Raw genomic sequence first — 20,653 nt, forward strand, 5'->3', positions numbered from 1 at the left:
AGTTCTAAATATGTTCATATTTTTATAAAAAATATTTTATTTCCTTTTGTGTTTGGATGGACACTTAAAAAAGAAATGTTAGCTTCCCCAAAATTGCACATTATTGGGGATGAGATGTATCCAAAACTGTATTTCATTTAAAGTAATCTGGATTCACCCCAAAAGAGATTCCTAATTTGTTTCTGCTCCATCTCTCCTCTCTGTTCATTAAAAGTAGCAGTATTCTTTTAGTTTCCTAAAAAACTTCGGTCAGAGAACATGCCTCTCATTCCTACAGTGAAGCAAAGAAGCAAACCTTCATCCTTTTCAATCCCTGAGAACGTCACACTTTGTAACCTATCATTATCAAGCTGTGTTTAACTCACTACATGACACCTTTTCTTTCAAATTCACACCACCATTTTTTTAAATGTCAACTCGGTTCATAAAAAAGGCAGCTGGGTTCATCATTTTAGCAAGAAAGCGACTTGCGCCTTACACACCCACCCACATGCTTTCTTTTGTGGATGTTTTGTAAGTGTGTTCGGGCTTCACATGCTTGTTTTGCACTCATGCTCATTATGCTCAGTTTGTTCGTTTTCTTGTCATTTAAATTACAGACAACTGTTCACTTCCAGTCATGGCATAAGAAACGTAGCCCCTTCAGGGCATGAAACAAACCCCAAATCACACACATTGTTGTAAATTCTTTTAAGTTGGATTATGACAAAATGATCTGTTATGCTATTTGCCTAAAAACAATTATACATAAGAAGCAGAGGTGGTACATGAACAAGAACTCCAGTTCTCCAACTGTGTACAACTTACTTATCAGGCTGCCATGCTACCAAACCGCATTCTCTCATATCTACACCACTTGGTATGTCTGGATAAATATGAGGTGTGTCCACGTTTTTCAACAAGTTGCTAAATTGAAAGCAAAAAAAGGGCATGTAGAGTGAAAAAAAAACAAAGGTTAGTTAAGCGAATGCTGTGCATGCTGCCATGCAGATTCCAGAGTAATTCCAAAATGATAACATAGCATATAAATGAGAAAAAAAATCCATGTCACTAAGCCTAGTGTTCTGTTGGATGCATAGTGAAACAATATACAAAAATAATTGTCAACTCATTGTTTTGATCACAAAAATGATTTATTTAAGAATATGAACATCTGCCAATAGCATCTGCAACAGTACATTTTACCTCAATCCAAGACAGGAGCCTTGTGCTCATATGTGACATATAATCTATCAAACATGCCGGTGGAAGGTTCATGGTTTGGGCTTTTTTCTACTGCTGCAGAACCTGAATCAGCAGTATTCAGTCGCAAACTATGTAACCCTTGTGCTATCCTAGGCATTTTAACGTCGGGAGTTGGGTCATCTAGACCCACTAGACAGTGCGCTGAACCTTTTTTCTTCAATGATTTGTGATCTTCACTGGTGTCCATGGATTACATAAAATCTTAATCCACCTTTATCCACCTTTGTCATGGTAGGGAGAACACGTCAATGTAAGGGTGGGGTCATAGGATAGCACAAAGGTTAATCATATGTGAAGCCTGGCAGCCAAAGCTTAAAGCTTTAATTTTAAATCCTGTTTTTAAGAAAACTTGGCCAAAATTTCATCGAAAGGGAAGTGATGGATAGCATCAAACAAAGAACTGGGATTTCCCTTTATACAAAATAAACATGGGTCTAGTCTGGACTTCTGCTTCTGTCTTTGGCTGTTATCACCAAGCCCTCAAATTACGTTCCTGAATTTTAAAGCTTGACTATACGTGTTAAATGTCCTAAAATTTGCCACTGGAGGCTGGTTTCAGGAGCAATTTCAACTTAAAACTTAATTTCACTTTATTGATTTATTTTGTGCTCATGAGAACTACATGTGTGGGGGAGGTGATGACAAGGTCAAGAAGGATGACCCAATAATTTACTCAGTTGTTCCAATGAATGTTGATTATTTTACCATACAACATAAACTTCAAGCAATTTGAAACAGCATAAAACAGTATGTTTATAAAAGCTTAACTTTTTTATTGAGTTATGATTTTTTGAATGTTTGATATAAAGATGTCAGGATAAAAAAATGTATTCCTGTTTCCGTACTAAAAGAAGGTCCTGTTTTATTTAAAATCCGTAAATTTAGTATTCTTTGTTTTTAATGAAATAAATATATTTAAGATTAACATTTATTGTCTTACAGTGGGGACATTTCCATTAAAGTGTGTAATTGTCAGATTTTAAAATTGAACTGTTGTAAAATGTGCAATTAAATCTCAAATATGAATTGTATTCATGTTTTTTCTGTTTGTTTTCTCTTTTTGTTTTGTGTTTTTACAATTTTCTGATTGTACAACCAAACAGCATATTCAATTTTCTATTTCTTTTGAGTGTTGCTGTTTGAACTGTGGGTTAGTGACGGGACATCCATCAATTTAGTTTTTGTCAGACAAAGGACAACACCAATATTTAGACTTTAGTTTCGTTATTGTTCCTACAAAGCTGGCTAAAACCGGATGAAAATGTACCATTTGGTTTAATATAACCCAGTAGCCACAATGCCACAGGCATTCTTATAAATAAAATGGAGTATACTGTATACTGTATCCAGAAACTCATTAAGAAATTGTGTATTTTTTCAACCAGGCATTCGAGCAATTGATTGAAACGGGAATAGGTTAATAAAGATTGTTATAAATAGTTGAAGCATAAAAAAAATAATAACACAAAAACTTTAGAGAGTATTTATTGTTCTAAACGTTTAGCTGTATATTTAAATAAATAATTTAATATGTCATTTCAGCAAAAAGAAAAAAAAACACAAGATTGTCTAAAAAGGTCTCTGTAAAAAAAACTGCCAATCAAAAACAGACAGAGACATCCATTCAAACATGTTTTCCTACTCTGCCCCACTTTAGTCCACATACTTTTTCAGACCTGTAAAACCTTCAAAAGTGGAAGTTCTTAGCACAGACATATTTGAGACATACGGTAATAAACAGGACATGCTGTGTTTGTGTGTGTTGTTTTTTTTTTTTATTACAGTGCACTGTATTGGGAACTTCTTCAAAAACACTTTATTGTGCCTCTCATTCGTTCCCCTATGCATACAAGCTCCAGTAAAGGATGTTGAAGAGCAGATAAGCCATAGGAAATATAACTCTGGAGTAAGAGTCAATCATGTAGCTGTTGCTCATAATGAAGTTGAGGTTGTGTTTTATTGTTTTCCGGCGGCGAAGCCTGGTCCCTTCTGAAGGCGCAGAGACGGTGGAGTTTCGCGATTGCGTGTTTCTCTCTGTGTTCGGGGTGCTGGTCCCCTCGGGAAAAGAGGGCAGGTCAATGTCGTTGTCATGGAAACACCCATCGAAGGCCATAGCCTGGTTAGCATTAAAGGAGCTGGGAATCTGTGGAAAAAGAGAGCATGTTGGTCCATTCGTGCTGGTGATTTAGGATTGATTTAAAAAGATTTTGTGACGCTAAAGACCTTTGCGTTCTTGAGCTTCTTCATCTCCTCCACCGTGGTGAAATAGTTGACGGCAGCGTATTCAATGACAGACAGAAAGACAAACAGGAAGCTGGCCCATAAGTAGATGTCCACAGCTTTGACGTATGAAACCTGCGGCATGGAGGCTGAGACGCCAGTGATGATGGTGGACATGGTCAAAACTGTGGTGATACCTGGGTACACAAAGCGACAGCACAAAGCACGAGTATTAAAAATGTTGATTTACAAAGTCTGGAAGGATTATAATACATGCAGTGCATTTAAATGTAGGTCAGTGGATCACAATCCCTGCAGTGTAATAGTGTCTCTGTAAGCCACAGGTCCCATCACTTAGAAAAAAAAAATAAAAAGACATATAAGCAAAAAAAAATAGACATTAAGAATAGAAAACCATCACCACCAACCAACACATATTCACAATGGGCTGTTAGAGTTGCAAAGTTGTAAAACATATATTGTTAACAACCTGCATATTTTATTTTTACATTCCCCCATTAAAAATTTCCATCCTTTCCATCAATCTAAATGTTAGGTGTCTGAACATATTTTTTTCACAACTGCCTGTAGAACAAGGCGGGGCGGGGTACTTTTTGACTGATGAGCCAAAAAAGGTTCTAAAATTTTACAGAAGGACCGGACCAGGACCAGATGCTCGTGTGTGAGGCGTGTTTTGGAAATAAGAGAAGCTAATAACATGGAATCATGAACACATGATTTAATTTTGATTGAAAATTAATATTTAAAAAAAGTAATTTTTATTTTTTTACTTTGGCTTTTGTTTTAACCTTAGTGCCAGTTGTACTGATGGGTTGAAGTCCCTCCGAGAAAAACGCAGTTTAGAGAAATGCTGCCTTCATGTTGTGTTGGAATGATCTGAAAAATTACTGTCCGACTTGGGGGGGAAAAACATGAAACCTTCCAACACCACACGAATACAGAATAACTTTATGTACCTAAACAAAGGTCAATGTATTTGTAGTGCAGCATTTATGGGGAGACACCAGAATTAGAGAGAAAATAAAACATTAATGGTGATTATTAATGTATTTTATTCCAGTTTGGCAGACCAGATGAAATTGTTTAATGGGGGACACATATGGCCCCCGGACCGTAGTGTGTCCACCCCTGCTGGATTGCAATTTTACAACATATACAGAGCATTTTCCAATTTTTTGTTTATATATGTATAAAAACATATATTTTCTAAATACCCAAAGAGACCCGTGCAGGCACAGCCCTCCTGTCTATCCAGAAGGAAACCCAGGATAGCATGACCATCAACATGGTTGGAAAGTAGGTCTGCAGCATGAAGAAGAAGATGTGCCGCCTTAGAATGAAGTTTATGTAGAGTCGATTGTACCAACCTGGAACAAAGACAAAGTTGAAACACATAACAGACCACACACAGTATCATACTTATTGTAAATGTTAAAGAAAATGTGACAGTAGCCACACACAGATATGCAAAAACAGTGACTCCAAATTGCTGCCATAGATAGGATTGAAATCCTCTTGTACAGAAACGTGCTGAATTATGGGCCAGGCTCAGATCATCATTCCCTGTTTTTCATGGTTTTTCTTTCATTAAATATTACCATGGTTTAGTAAAATGTTGCATGCCACATATAATAAGTTTAATATGTCAGAATCATGTAAAAATATACAAGTACTGGGATATCTGTATGTAAGACAAAGTTATAAAAGTTTAAGCCAAACAGGGCAGACAGAACAAGACGCAGAATTCCCAAAGTGTATCCATTAATGCTTTGAATTTTAATTTGAATGAATGGTTATAGAAATAGTGGTCACACTATTAAAGACGAGTTTACCTGTACTGTACAGTTTACCTGTAGTGTACCTGTACTGCTGCCGCAACAAGGAAATTTCCCCATCGTGGGACTAATAAAGGAATGTCTTATCTTATCTTTTCTGATTTATTCGTGCTTCATCTCCCTTTTTTGTTTCATGACATCTAAATGTAATTTTAATTTAGCAAAACCTTCTGCACTTTACTTTACAACAGCGACACGATGTAAAAGAATGCAAAGCAAATTTTAAGGTGCATCAGGCAAGACGCAAAAATTTTGGACTTCTATGTGAGTTTCAGTTTAAATGTTTACAGACCCAAACCATTAAAAATTGTTTTTGGTGTTTTGATAATAAAGATACAAGAAAACTAGACTTAAAATTGCATTCATGATTATTTCTTTGTTGTAATTGTTGGGAATTATGACCAGACAAAAATAATGGTTGTAATTGTTCCGTAGAAAGTACGACAGGCAGGCCACAGGTTTCCTGCTCTGCTCCATTCTGATGGATTCACCTGTAGACAAATACATCCATGTACATCTTCGTTTTCCTCACCTGAGCTGGCATCTGGCTCAAAACTGTACGGCTGGATGGCCACAATATTGCTTGGCATTTTTGTTGCATAGATTGTGGTTGTGAGGGCTGTAAGCGCCATGAACTTGCTCCAAAATATCTATCTGACCTGATTCAAGTGTACACTCCCCCCCGCTCCCTTAGGTCAACAAATCAGACACAGCTGGTCGTCTCGAAGACCAGGAGAAAACTGAGAGGTGACCGAGCCTTCTCAATCTTCGGACCAAAAATCTGGAACGAATTGCCCTTGTACCTCAGACAGATAGACTCACTTGGTATTTTTAAATCTGCTCTTAAAACATATTTTTTCACTTTGGCTTAGTTGGAATCCGGACCTATTTTATGTGTTTTACGCTTTATATTGTCATGTGCTTTTATTAATTTTTGTGTTGTTCAGCACTTTGGTGAACCTTGTTCTGTTTAAAGTGCTTTATAAATAAAGTTGAGTTGAGTTGAGTAAGCTAGCAGGAGAGCGTATAAATGGAGATCTCTCAATTAAGGATGATGCAAAAGGGGCGGGGTTGCTCTGCCTCATTGGTACCATCCACGACTCAGAGCCAAATTTCTAATGAACTACTGCCACTCTGCAGAAATGACACAGGTATTTTTATTTTGGCAACAAACAGCTTAATCATAATTAAGAAACCCCTGGGAACGCTTTGAAAAGAGATTAAAAGATGATCGGAGTAGGACTCTAACCATCTCTTCATTGAAGAAGAATGGAAGAAGATTCCAAACAGGAAGCAAAGAAAGAAAATAAGAAAAAAAACTAAGAAAACATTTAATTAGACCTCAGAATGTTTTTAACCGAGTAAAGTTCAGGAAGAAAGTTCAGCTCTGTTCTTCCATGGAAATAAGGCTAAAACCACTGACACAGATCCAAAGTCAGTTTTAAGTTAGAAAAAAACTAAGTAAGATTTGATCATTTGTACCATTTTGAGGTTATAGTGACGTGTGCAGAGACTGAGAGCTTCACATACCAGTGCTGCTGTAAAAGGCAAGCCCAAAGGAAGGCTGGAAGTCTTCAACAAAAAACTGAGAGAGCACAATCTCATCAGTCCTCAACGAATCATTCCCATTCTTCCAGTAGAGCATTAGGTCATTCTCATTGTATGCATCTTAAAGAAAGGAGAGATCGTGTCTTAGCATTCAGTAAACACAGAGGCAGACACTGAGGAAAGAAAGGACAGGTCACACAGAAATTAACCTGTTCTTTTTTGTTGTTCTGTGTATTTTTGTTCTTTCTTCCATTAGAATTCTCATTTGCAATAAACAATTCATATTCACATTCAGACTGTTTATTTTCTTTTACTTGTTTTTAATCCTACACTTAAAAAACAAGTATGCATGCATTTTTGAGACCCCTAACTCATGATCAAAGCTTTATTAAGACCCATTGTATAAAACTTGGTCCATGTTTTCTTTCCTGTAGTGCATCATCATTCCACTAGGGGCAGCAGAAGGGCTTTTCTCTGCTCATTTAAAAATGGCTGCCTCCCTGAAATCATATAAAACACTTTTGCTGGGAAACGTTTAACTAATTTTTAAAGCTTTATAGTTAGAAAAACTCATCTTTTGTTATTCATTTATTTAAATGACTGATTGCTGTAGTGAAAAAAAAACAACACTTGTTGATAATTTGTTCTATATAATGCAGTTACACCATGTTACAAATGTGTGGATGAAATTTGAGACAGTAAATAAATAACTTAAAAAGCTTTACATTTGGAAACAGCCAATACCGACTTTTTATTACCTCCGGCTGGACGTTACAATATTATTTATATCTCATAAAAGGATAATATTGCAGATTTTATGGATTTGATCAAAGGATTAAAAAAAACATGTCAATGCTAAAAAAATGGAATTTTCTGTCAATTTTTTGATGTAGTGGACTTTTCTGGGTTAATTGTAAAGCACAATATTACTTCTTTGAAAAAGTTTTTCTAAAATAATAACAGATTTTTTTCATTCCCTTTGGGATTAATAAAGCTTCTTCTTCTTAGAAAAATAAAGGTCTGCATTAGAAACACAGCTCAACACATGATTCATTTACATTAAGTACCAAATGCATATATGCAAAGGTGAATACATGAATGTATATTTGAAGTGATTTTAAAAGCACCACTCCAAGGAGCAGTTGCTCAAATTTCAAATTTTTTTTCCAGAGCAATGTCAATAAAAGCGATTCTGATTCTTATATAATCATTGAGAAGTTAAATATGATCAGTCACTGCAGTCACACGTCATGCAGAATATCCGTTGGCCCACCTCAGCAAATATGAAATAAATAAAAGAGCGCTTTGTGTCCACTTCTGACATTTTAAGCTGAGTAAAGCGTGATACTTACAGCTCTCCAGCTCTAGGGAGCAGTTCTGTGTGTCCAAAGGGAAACTGCTAAAGTCCATTGAACAGAGCGCTGTCACAGTGATCCTGCAAAACACAATAACGTTTGGTGAATGTCAACATGATAAAGTAACTTAGCATTAACCACATTCACAAAGATAATGCTTGGTCTTAGATATGCAAACAGGAAAATGTAAACTGATTTTTTTTCAGTTATACCAAAAACCAAAGACAAAAACAGGACAGTAGTCTTAAAGTGAAAATCGGATCAAAATGCTGTGACTCATATTCCAGTCAGTCTTCACATGGAAGGGCCCTCTTTACCGGACACTGTAGAGAATGTTGCCATCAGGAAAAACTCTAAGCATGATGTTTTCCATGGTCGTATCGTGAATAAATGAGCGTTTGGAATGGACAAAGAACACATCTGGAACCCAAATTTTCTTGATAAGGCGTGAATCAAATGTGCGACTCTTGTTGCTGCTAGAGGGGAAGGCCAGTCGGTCATCCTGCCAGTAGTGCCTCAGGTAAAGTGTCATTGTAAAGTCCTGGCAAAAACGTGAAAGGAGGAAACAAGCTCTGGTCAAACATCATAAAGGAAGTTAAAGGAGTTAATACATCCAAGAAGAAAATCATGTAATCTCACCATGTTTACTTCCGATATGCTGTCAATGCTCTCCACCTGGACGTCTATGCCAACAGGAAGGGCTGAGCCTATTAAAAGTAGATCTATTAGTTAAGGTTAAAGCAGTTTTGGAATAATATACAGATTACCTGCTACATAAATGACACCCGTGCATTTAAACTTAAGAGACAGAATGTGTGAGTGGAAGAAGTTATAGTGGTTCTCAAGAGAAACACCTCTTAACATCCTTCAAGCCTATAAAATGCTATTTGAATGTATTTTTTTATTTCCTGTGGCCTCAAAGGCAGAAGTGTGTCATAGCAACAGCCAAGTGATCTAAAACCCCAAAGAAATACTAACAAAGTGTCAGCATTTGAACTGATGCTTAAAAGATATTAAAGCACAAAGCTTTAAAATTACTGGAGGTTTGTTGTTATCTAAAGGCACAAACGGAAGTCATTAATATACTGTTCTAAAATTATTGAAGATATTTAAAACATTTTCAACATACTTTTTAAAGTTTTACCTATAATTTTAACTGTAAAATAAAACCTACTGAAACAAAACAATCGTCAGTAACGACAAAAGAGAATTACTTGAAAATTTAATGAAAGGAATGAATGAGTTGCAGAACAGCGGCTGAGTTCATGCACAGATGTTAGAGGCAAAAAGCGGGGAGGGGGCATATTTACACAAGGATTTTCCAGGTCTGGTGATATGTGTGTCTATGTAAAAAGATTACTTTTACAATGAAATGGTAATTCTAAATATGAACCTAAAGCTGCAGATTTAAAAGAAGTTTGGAGAAAACAAACACAATAGAAAGCTATAGGTTAAAATGTAGTTCTGGTCATCCAACCACTGCAGGCAGTTATGTATGCACCAAATAACGAAACAATGTTTCTATTGCATGATTTAATTATGAGATAAACAGCTGAATGTGTATCTAATCTAAACGTTACTTTCTGTTCTGACCAATATACTGTCCATAAGGAATTCTCTGCATCAAATAGTTACAGTGCTCTCATTATTTCAAATATAATTAGGCTTCACCCAGCCTCTTTAACCTCTACAATGGTCAAGCTATCAAGTAGGATTAAACATATGAACAAACTGATGTTGTTGGGTAAAAATGGTTTATCATAGCAACATTTGTGGGAAACAGATTGGAATTCCAAAACTCTAAAAATCCAAGTATTAATATTATAGATGATCAGTTCTGTTTTAGCCTACATGATGATTATATTCTGCTAAAGTTCTTGTCATGCAAATACTTCAGAATAAAGGTCTCTGACTTTAGAACAAAAATATGTTATAACTACTGTGTTCATTTTTTTGTAAATTAATCAATTCAGATTTTTTTTAAAGACTACTTAATCAAGAAGGTACAGCTTGAACAGATATCTATCTTTCTCTCATCCAAACAACCTGCCAGCTGTGATGCAAGCAGGTGTTACCATGGTGATACATCTGGGTAAAGAAATGAAGCCGCTGTATGACTCTCCAGTGAACCCAAAGAAGCCTCTAATCCTGTTTCTTTACACACAAGCAAGCTGGGGTGTGGACGTCTCACATAAAAGAAAAATGTGTGGACATTTAAGTGGGTCACATTACAGGAACAACAATGCCTGTGAGTTCATGTTATGTAATTGGTGCAGCACATATATAGTGGGTTCAAAATATAGTTTAGAGGTGGGCTTCAGTGGAAAGCAAATATAACACAAGACTAGCTTATCCTCTGATGAGAAATTAATCATCTTAAAGGGAGGAGGAAAAAGTATTTGAATATAAAGAAAAAGAAATGTTTTTTTTTTTCATTAGTTATGTCTGAGTTTAAAAAACAACCTAGCCATGGCCTGTGTTGCAGTATTAAGAGCACAGTTCAGATTATTGTTTCTGCTCTGCTGGCGGCAGCCATTGTCTCATGCATCCAACAATCTAGGTCATTTTTTTTTCCGAAAAGCCAAAGACAAGCACAGTAATCTACATTAACCTCGCCGTGCTGCCAGGAGAGGACAAGGTTAAAAAAGTAACAATGTAAGAAATGGAATAAAGTATTTTCTTTGGTAAAAAAAAATTTGAATTACCTCCAAAACCTGGGCGCATTGCAAAGTCGTGATCTTCAATCCGAAGCAGCTGCTCAGACTTAATTAACAGAGACTTTGTGCTGTCCAGCTTTTTCATCTTAAGATCAACTCTTCTGGAAAACAGAATGAAATAAAATAATGAATCAACACAGCTTTCCTAAAAGCTCTTTTTGTCCTGTCAAGTTTTCTCTCTAGCCCTGACACACACTTTCGGAAAAAGACATTCACATCTGTGCTTGTGGTGTTAGCAGTTTCTAATTGGGTTTTAGCACTGATTAAAAGCAAAAAACCCAGGCCCAAATGAAAATAGGGATGCTGCTTCCAGCACACTGGCACTTTGAAAATAGGTCAAAGAAAGGATGGGATCCCGTTTCAGAATCTCTCCTGAGCAGTCATCCAACAAACAAACCGTTAAAACCTTTTAAGGCATTAAGAAAAATGACGTGACACCATGTGTGGCCGGCCTTCTCTGACCTTGATCCAACACCACAGTAATGGAATCACTGTGATTAATCATGAGTTATGCAAGAACCTTTTTAATGTCCCTTACAGGATAGCGTCCCATCAATAAAGTCAATAAAAAAAATCATCCAAGAAATACTCTCTGGCTCACCCTCCGTGCTTTAGCTTAGTGTCTCCATGCTTTAGTTTAGTGTTCTCTCCGACGTGCAGCTCCTTGTGCCTCCTCTTTTTGGGGAAAGTGCTGCTGTTGAGCTGAGTGACAGGCCACAGCCAGGCCAAGCACATCAGTCTTAAGGCCAGGAGGGCCAATCTCATGGTTGAGACGGGACTTGAGACACAAGAGGAACCCAAATGTCCCTCCCACTTGGTCAGCGTCTCGCTCAGAGAGTGCCACAGAGGTCCCCGTCCTTCATAGATGCATCCATGTTCCGGAGGCCCTCATCCTGCCCTGCCACAAAAAAGCCGCCATGTCCCACGCTCTCATCTCCTGTAACACGTCGAGCATCAGATCAGATATCCAGTGCTTAGCTCCAGAGCTCAGGCGTCATCATGGCCAAGTTTGCTCATCACTGTGCCATCCCTCTGCTTGTGTGTCCTGACGCAACATGTGGCTCTGGCTCCCTGCTGTCCCCTCCCTCCCATTTAAAACCAAATATCAATTTGTTTCTATAATGACAAAGGAATACCATTAATTCCTCTCTAATCTTCTTTTCTGCGGGTGGTGAAATCTTTCAGTAACCTACAAACTGGAGGCAGCACAGTGGAGTTAATACAGCCAGCAGTTTCATCATCGCTGGGACCAGATAAAAATAAAAACTCTATATCCTACTTTTATACATTGAAGGATTTTCCTCCTGAAGTCATTCCCTGTGGCATTGAGAAGATGCAAATGATCTCATCTAATGGAGACAGATGCAACCGTATGTCCTGGGTGACATCTGCACTCGCTGACCTTAGGGACTCTATGTGCTCAGTTCTGAAACCAGATGAAGTACTTCTGAAGCTGGTCCCTCTTTCTCTGGATTTAACAATTAAAAAAATTGTTTCATTAAATACTTTTCTAAATGCTGGACTTCCGTGCATCACATTTATTTTCCATTGCATTTTAAAAATTGGTAATCAATTTTGCTTCCATCATATTTCTGTAAACAGAATATGGGTTGTGGAGTTCTGGTGCTTGCACATTCATGTTGTAAAATGTGCTTCCAAAATACCCAGAGATTAATGCATTATTGGTGTTGGCCTGACTTCACTGTAAAGCTCCAAGTGACCTTTTGGAAACCTTTTACTCTGATGTTGTTTTTTGTACAGTAAAAACGATGATGATAAGATTTTTTGTTGATGTTGTTTTGTTGATTTTTGTATGAATTCCAGCATTTCCCTTTAAGTAAAAAAGATATGTTTCCAACATAAAAGAGTTTGGAAAATGAATGGTTTCCATGGAGAATAGCTAATTGAATTATGTAAATAAATAAAATAAAGAGATGATATTTCTAAAAGATGAGACACGTATGTTAATTCTTACCTCAAACAGGTAAATAAAAACTGTTGCAGATGTCAAGATATAACTCAGCATGGACAGCATTATATTGGTGGGATGCCCCCCTTAATCTGGGATTAAATTTGATTGAGGCCAGGCATGAGCAATGCTATCTTGAAGAAAGATGCACGTGGACCTCACTCTGTTCATGTGAGCCAGCTGCTGCTTGGCAAGCAGGGGGTGGCGGCTCGTCTCTGCCCTCCAGAGGTCAAAAAATGATAAAACTTGAGTAAGAAATTATTACTTTGTTTTCAAGATTTGTTTTTTTTAATTCACATTTTGTGGATTTGCAAAGCATATTTTTTTCATTTTGTCATCCACAAAAAATATCTAGATGACTTGTCATTGGAATATTAAAAAAGAATATTAAACAAAAAGTATTGACATGGCTGTCCTCAAAAAGTGGCTGCTACACTTTTATGAGTCACTGTTTTTGAAAGGTCTTATTGATGTGGTGTATACATTTTGCAATAAAACATTTTTCTTTTCTTTTTTTCTGGTGGGATTAATGTCTTGTTCTAAAATGTGAACAATTTGAGAAGATTTTCTTAAGATTTGATGCTAAATTCTAAATTTAATGACAATTATTTAATAAAAAATGAAAAAGTGTGCACTAGAGTTATTGGTGGAAGGTGGAAGGAACAGCAAAGTAGTTAAAGTTTTACCTGCCTGGTTAGTTATTCAGTGTTTCATTAGTGGAAGAAAGGATGTAAAGGGGTTTCACACTGAAACAGGCCGCTGCACACGGTTGATTTTCTCATGTGTGCGTGATTTCTGTCTCAGGTTTGACACCTCACCAAACACCCAGCAGACATGGCGGTGACACATGCAGTGGAGTTTCTGCTGCTCGTTTTTCTGGAGAAACTCTCTTGGAGCGACACAAAAGGTATTGTACAAACTAAAATTTGTAACTTTTTGCATTTGGGATGAGCTGAATGATGACAGTGTTTACGTTAATGTGAATATTGGGAATTTGTGTCAAATTGTTGGACGTTTGTGGTCAAAGGAAAAACATGTGCCGGTAACGATTTTTAAAGGTCTGCTTTCTCAAAAGTCTTAGAATAACCAAAAAATAACTAAAGCATTAGGTAAATGGATGAAAAGTCCTACTATATACACCTACTATTTTAAGACACAAAGAGCAAAATGTAAGCGATTTTTGGCTAAAAATTGAGTATGGATATGTTAACTCAAGAACATTTTATTTAAAGTATTTCGATTACAATAGGATAGAGCAGTCAACTGAAAGACCTGTATGATATAAATCAGTAATCAAATGAAGTTAATGCTAAAATAAAAAAATAAAAAAACATTTTCAATCCTGACATGACCGGTTTCCTCAGTCGTTCTTCCAGATGCTAATGTCACCTGCATCATCCCTGAAGACTGCATCCTACCCTGCAGCTTTAAACCCGCCAGCACAGTGGTAATCCACTGGTACAAGCAGCAAATCCCTGTTCACAGCTACTACTACAACAAGGATCAATTTGGGCTGCAGAATAAGCATTTCAGTGGACGGACATGCTTGTTCAACTCTCATATCCCTCATGGCAATGCCTCCCTGCTCCTCAGAAGGGTGAAAGTTCAAGACAGGGGCAGGTACAAGTGCTACACCAGTACACGGAAAAGCAACCAGGAGATGTTTGTTAACCTGGAGGTGAAAGGTCAGTGTACTGCTAAGGCTTTGGTCACTTGTGTAACAATACTTTTACAGCATCCTGCTTTTGACAGTATGCTCCAGTAAAGCTTTGGGGTGGTGAAATGATGTGGGCGTGACACCACAGTGGAACATTTGCACGTTTTTTCCATCTGCAGGCTGAACTTGACTTGTTTTTTAATAGGAAGGCATTTGGAAAGCAAAAAACCGACTGACTCGTTAAGGGTTAATTACCAGCTCATTTAAAAAACAAGAGCAATGTCTCGCGCCAAAAACATGCAACACTTGTGTTTCCTGCATGTGGCCTCAACTTAACAAGTTGAAATTCTGTCTGTCTTTTTATTGGCTCAACACTAGATACCTGTGCTCAATTTAAGTAGTTCTTGAAGATCTGTTGATTTTGTGCTGCATCTTCAGTCATTTTCTTCAATAATAAAGGATAAACTAAGTTCAGTTGACAGTTTTTTTACCTACTATTTTTGATGGAACCAACTTAGATGAATGAGAATCCACACAAACCTTCATCATAAGGTAGAAAGGTTTGGCTCAAGTGTCACAATTTCACGTTTGTTCAAAATTGTAGTTCACGCTTCAGAAAAAAATATTCTTAAAAGTGTTTTTCATGATTTGTCACAGACTCATTCCTTATTTATTTTTTCTTTCTCCCTTTTCCAACCCCGGGGTTTTTGGAAGATATTTTGAGTCATGAAGCGTTTAGGATTTTAAAACAAATGTACACATTTTTAGTTTACTAAAGGCTGTCGCTTGTGTGTGGTACCTGGATGTTGTAAACGTTTTTTTTCTTTAGCAAATAATAATAAATTATTCTTGAACCTGCTGAATGTCTAGAACTTTGCTCACAGAAGTTTCTCCTGTAATACATGTACGAAGAGCTCCTTTAACCATGTTTGGTACATTATCTTTATCATACACAAACATTTCCAAATACCAGAGGCCACAAAACTAATCTATTGATTATGGAGTCCTATACTGTTCATAATTAAATAAATAAATATTTAATTCAATAAATAAATATGACGTCATGCAAATACACAATCAACCAATAAATCTCTCATAAATATATAAAAAGATCATGAAATTGTGAAAAACCTGCACACTGATTTTAAATTAGCCATTGTATTATTCAATATATTTCATTTTGCTTTAAAAACATGTTCATTATTTTAAAACAGCATTTTAAAATATTCATTTTTAATCATGTTGAATTTTACTATAATTCTGTCTTTTTTCAGAAGCTCATATTTCAAAATCGAATATTTTCCAAAGTAGCTTTGTTTTATTTCATGTTGCTGTTTTTCACAATGGCGTATTTATTTCATGAAGAGCTTTTTCAGCAGAATGGGTCTTTCTGTCAATCAGTGAAAGTGGGCGGGATCTAAACGCTCATTGGCTCATCCATGGAAATCGACTCATATTCCTCGATACCCGCTCAGCGGTGTGCCAGTCAGAGATTACATGTTTCAGCGATATCTGCGCGGCTTTGCTGACATTAGAGATCAAATAGAGACAATCTATCTGTCTGCTGCAGAAGATGCAAACATCCACAACTCTGTTTTTGTAGTTTGAGGGTTTGTGTGGACCAAACCACAAAGGAGCTCCGGTCGTCAACATCTTTCACACTCCTCATTCTTACGCCATTCACTCACAGCTCACATCGTGACATATGTCGGCTCGCAGGAGGATCGACAGAGTGAGACCAGGCAGCTGTGCAAAGCGGGACAAGCCTGCTCGGGCCTCCTGAACCTTATGATATTTTTCTATTTTCAATGAGACAATGATTATAATCAGGTCCTCTGGTTTTATTTTTCCCTCTCAAGAAAAATGTTGAACCTTTCCTGCGATGACGTTTCTGACATCTTAATACTCTCCATGTACATTGTGCATCCATGCATTGTTACTGAGATAAGCACAAGCAACCGCTCCATGTGGCTATAAGGCTAAAAACATTAGCTTGTTGCCCCTCCCACACGCGGCATGGTGCGTTCATGGAAACTCCAGTTCATAGAAGCTTAGTGGAACTCCAACAACCACTCAGCCTAACTTAGACCACTACTATACGTTCATGAGAAGATGAAAATTGCCAAACCGACCACAAAATCACCTGAATTATGCACACTCGCCCAAAGCCACTTTTATCCGCAAATTTAGAACCAAAACTGCCCAATTTCTTGTTACACTGTGGATGTGTTGAGGTGCATACTCCCCCTAGTGTTGAGGGGTGTGCATTGCGCCGTCACGTTTGCTGAAGCATCTTCGATCGATATAGTCAGGGGAGTTAGGGTGCTGCTGCTCATGTCTGGGTAAAGGAATAGCCAATCACAAAAGTGTCTCCGCCTTGTCTGTTTGATTGACAGACAGACCCATTCTCCTGAAAAAGCTCTTCATGAAATAAATCAGCCATTGTGAAAAACAGCAACATTAAATAAAAACAAAGCTACTTTGGAAAATATTGATTTTGAAATCCGAGGTTCTGAAAAAAGACGTAAAATTATAATATATTCCACATGATTAAAATGAATATTTTTAAAATGCTGTTTTAAAATAATGAACATGTTTTTAAAGCAAAATTAAATATATTGAATAATACAATGGCTAATTTAAAATCAGTGTGCTGGTTTTTCACAATTTCATGATCTTTTTATATATTTATGAGATATTTATTGGTTGATTGTGTATTTGCATGAGGTCATATTTATTTATTGAATTAAATATTTATTTATTTAATTATGAACAGTATAGGACTCCATAATTGATGGCCCATGGACAGGAAAATTAAACCCTTGAGGAACTGCAGCTGAAAAATCTGCACTTTTTGAAGCCAATGCAGCTTCACATTTCTGTGCACGGATGCAAGACTGACTGACACACCTGCACCTGTTTTCCATACCATTGATGCAACTATGAACTGCATGACCTCTAACCATTCACTTTCCTCCAGCTCCTATTCAGATGGTGACGATTAAGATGACAGAGGAGTGGGTCACTTGCTCTTCGCAGAACGTTTACCCCATACCTCAGGTATCATGGGCCACAAATCCCCCCTCAGCCCAGGAGGCTCTTGAAAATTCCACAATCAGAACCACAGACCATAAGGGTCTGTTTACTGTGGAGAGTATGCTGAGGATTGTGGGTAACTTCAACAATTATACCTACCTCTGCTCTTTTAAATCATCGGACAAAACTCAGGTTTGGATCGCCTCATGGAAGAACCAAGGTGTGTTTTCACAAGACTAAATGATGACATTTTCATTAGAGTGTAAGATGAGTAAAGGTCAATGAAAGCCATGTTCTGCATTTCGTTTCAGAAGATGTAACACACGAGGAAGGACATCCAGTACTCATCCCCTGCAATGCTCCACAAATGCTCCACAACTTTTCCCTCACTTGGACCTTCTCCTCTTCCAGTGAGCCCACACTCATCTTGAGATATGACAACAGAACCAGACAAACTACAAACCAGTGGGAGGGTCAAGCAGAACTGGACCAGGACTTGGTTCTGCTGGGGGACGGATCTCTTCTACTTAACAAGCCTGATAGTCAAGAGCATTCTGGGACGTATACCTGCATGTTCACAGCCTTACACAGCAAACACATCTTTCAAACCAAAGTCAACATCACTGTTGCAGCAATAAGTAAGTGTTGGAATTGTTCTTTCTCTGACTTAGAGAAAATTCTGTGTTGATTCTGCACAAAAAAACCCACTAAAACCTCCTGATTCCGCAGGTGTGGATGAACAAAACACGCAGAGATCATGGTGGAGTACCGCAGCTTCTGCAGCTTTTGTCCTATTTACCGTTATTGTGGCTCTGCTTCAGTGTGTTAAGCAAAATGGTATGTGCTGCACTCAGTCATGTTGATAAAAGCATTGGAATGTACTTTTAGGAGAAACTGCAGATAAAACTTGTTTAGAACTTTGCAGAAATACTTCATATTTCTCTGTATTTTTAAGAAAAGGATAATTTTCTAGAATAAACTATTTGAATAAAACGTAACCATAAAGCTTAATATAGATAAACAACAAATGTAGAATATCTTTGATTTCCATCTCCTGTCTTCTGCATACATTCCAAAAAGAAATGAGCCATGAAAGATATTTGTTAGGATTTGAGTTGTTTGAGCTTTATAGACTTCATACTGACAAATTAAAAACATTTCAAATCATATTTTTTTGTCCCAAAGTCAAAAGTTTGGGAGGAAATTTTGAAAATGAGTTGAATCATCACATTTTCTACCTCTTGTACAACTCTTCCAACTTTAAACCAATTGTCAGTATAAAACAGCCAATGAAAAAAGGCAAAAAAAAGTCAAAGATTCTTTTAATAAGGCAGATTAGAAACATAATGATACAATACCACAGCACACTAGTGTGTGACCTGAGTTTAAAAACGTCTGAAAATGTAAAACACAGATCTGGCTATGAAAATAACACTTGACAAGGACCACAAACCACTTTCTTAAGAATATGTCCAAGAAATTGGATTGTGGAAATGTTGATTTCAGACAAAAACAGGTTTATGCTGCCAGGCTCAAGTAGTTTAACAATATTTTTGTGCCCATATATCATCTACTGAGGTGCACAGTGGACCAATGGTTGGTGCTTTTGCCCCACAGCGAGAAAGTCCCGGTTTCTCCAAGTTCTCCCTTTGTATTCGTGGATTTTCTCCAACTCCCTCCCACAGTTCATTCACATGCTTTATAGGTTGATTGATTAGTCTAAATTGTCTCTGGATAGGCTGACAATCTGTCCATTGTGTACCTCACCTTCTCCCAATTATAGCCAGGTTAGGCTCCGACAGGGATTAAAATGGGTGGATGACTGAAAAGTAAAGAAAACCATGCATCAATTGTGTTTGTTTATGTCTGTCACAGCAAAAGAAAACTCCACAGCCTCACACAGACACAACGGAACAGGAGTTATTGAAGGGGGACTTCTTCTTTACATGGACCTCAACCCATCTGCCATAAGAGTAGGACCACATGGTGCTGACATTGATAAGGAACAAGCACAGTCGGAAGTACATAATCAAGCAAGCAGCCTGCTGACCAAGCCAGAAGACTGTGACAGGACTTTGGGAGAAGGTTCTGAAACTGAGCAAGAGGAGAAACCTGTAGAACCTGCCAAAGAGGCAAATGAAGAGCAACAGGAAGGATAGAATCAATCAGTGTGATGCTGAAGCATTTGCTTCCTGTAAAGAATGAACTGTAGTAAAGGCATCTTATTTTTGGAAGTTTGTTTTGATCAGTGTGAACTGAAATATATTTTGTTGCCTTTCAATATGTTGAATTTAACTTAGAGAATAATTCATCTATGTCTGCAACTACATCAGTTAAGACTAAATTTGTCATGGTTTCTTTGGGGTTTTTTTTTTTTTGTCCATATTGATAATGTTTATATTAAACTCCAGTTATAGACATTGCAGAAAAAGATTCAATCATCAGAACAAAAGGAGTTCACAGCAGCAATTACAAACTAATGTTCATCTTGAAACGAACTGACTTATAGATGAGAAAACTCTTATTTAAACTACAAAAAAATGCCCTTTGGGCTTCTTCATTTTGCTGGCATTGATCACAGGAAAGGAAAACCTTTCATTTTAACAGCTCACGAATGAACTATGACAGAGAAACTTAAGGAGTTGAAGGCTTCACATTATTAGTTAACTTGTTTTAGGCCAGTATCCCAAACCAAGAGATTAAATGTGAAACTTTCACCCAAGTTTTTTCAACATATCTAGATAAGAAGAAGCAGAAATGAAGCTTTTAATTCAAAGAAAACCAAAAGGATTCACATTTAGACAAAAAAGTTTCAGAAAATGTTGATTTATTGTTATTAAATGGGTCATTTAACCGTTTTCAGACTCCAACTGAAACCTCTCAACAATTACCCACAATGCCCACACGCCCCCTCCCCACAGTCTGACTTTAATTTCAGCTCCCATCTTATTGCCTCACTCAAAAATCCGCTGTTTCAAGCTACGGTTTTTCCATTGCCTGCACATGCAGCAGCTAACTCGAAATGTCTGTCTCCTGACTTTTACAATAAA

At 37.2% G+C, this 20,653-nt stretch overlaps 1 protein-coding gene across 1 annotated transcript; it reads right to left on the bottom strand.

Annotated features, from left to right (window-relative positions):
- Positions 1–1,462: 1,462 nt before the first annotated feature.
- LOC101166653 (gamma-aminobutyric acid receptor subunit rho-3-like) lies at positions 1,463–11,999 on the bottom strand. The gene is made up of 9 exons (XM_004076360.4): positions 11,543–11,999; positions 10,930–11,042; positions 8,864–8,931; positions 8,542–8,765; positions 8,222–8,304; positions 6,852–6,989; positions 4,701–4,853; positions 3,469–3,662; positions 1,463–3,388 (listed from the first exon to the last, which is right to left on the bottom strand). Exons 1-9 carry the CDS (start codon positions 11,704–11,706, stop codon positions 3,086–3,088), a joined length of 1,440 nt encoding a protein of 479 aa, XP_004076408.1. The 5' UTR covers positions 11,707–11,999; the 3' UTR covers positions 1,463–3,085.
- Between the last annotated feature and the right edge of the window lie 8,654 nt (positions 12,000–20,653).

Source organism: Oryzias latipes, chromosome 14 (genome assembly GCF_002234675.1).
Source record: "Oryzias latipes chromosome 14, ASM223467v1".
NCBI classification, from domain to species: Eukaryota; Metazoa; Chordata; class Actinopteri; order Beloniformes; family Adrianichthyidae; genus Oryzias; species Oryzias latipes.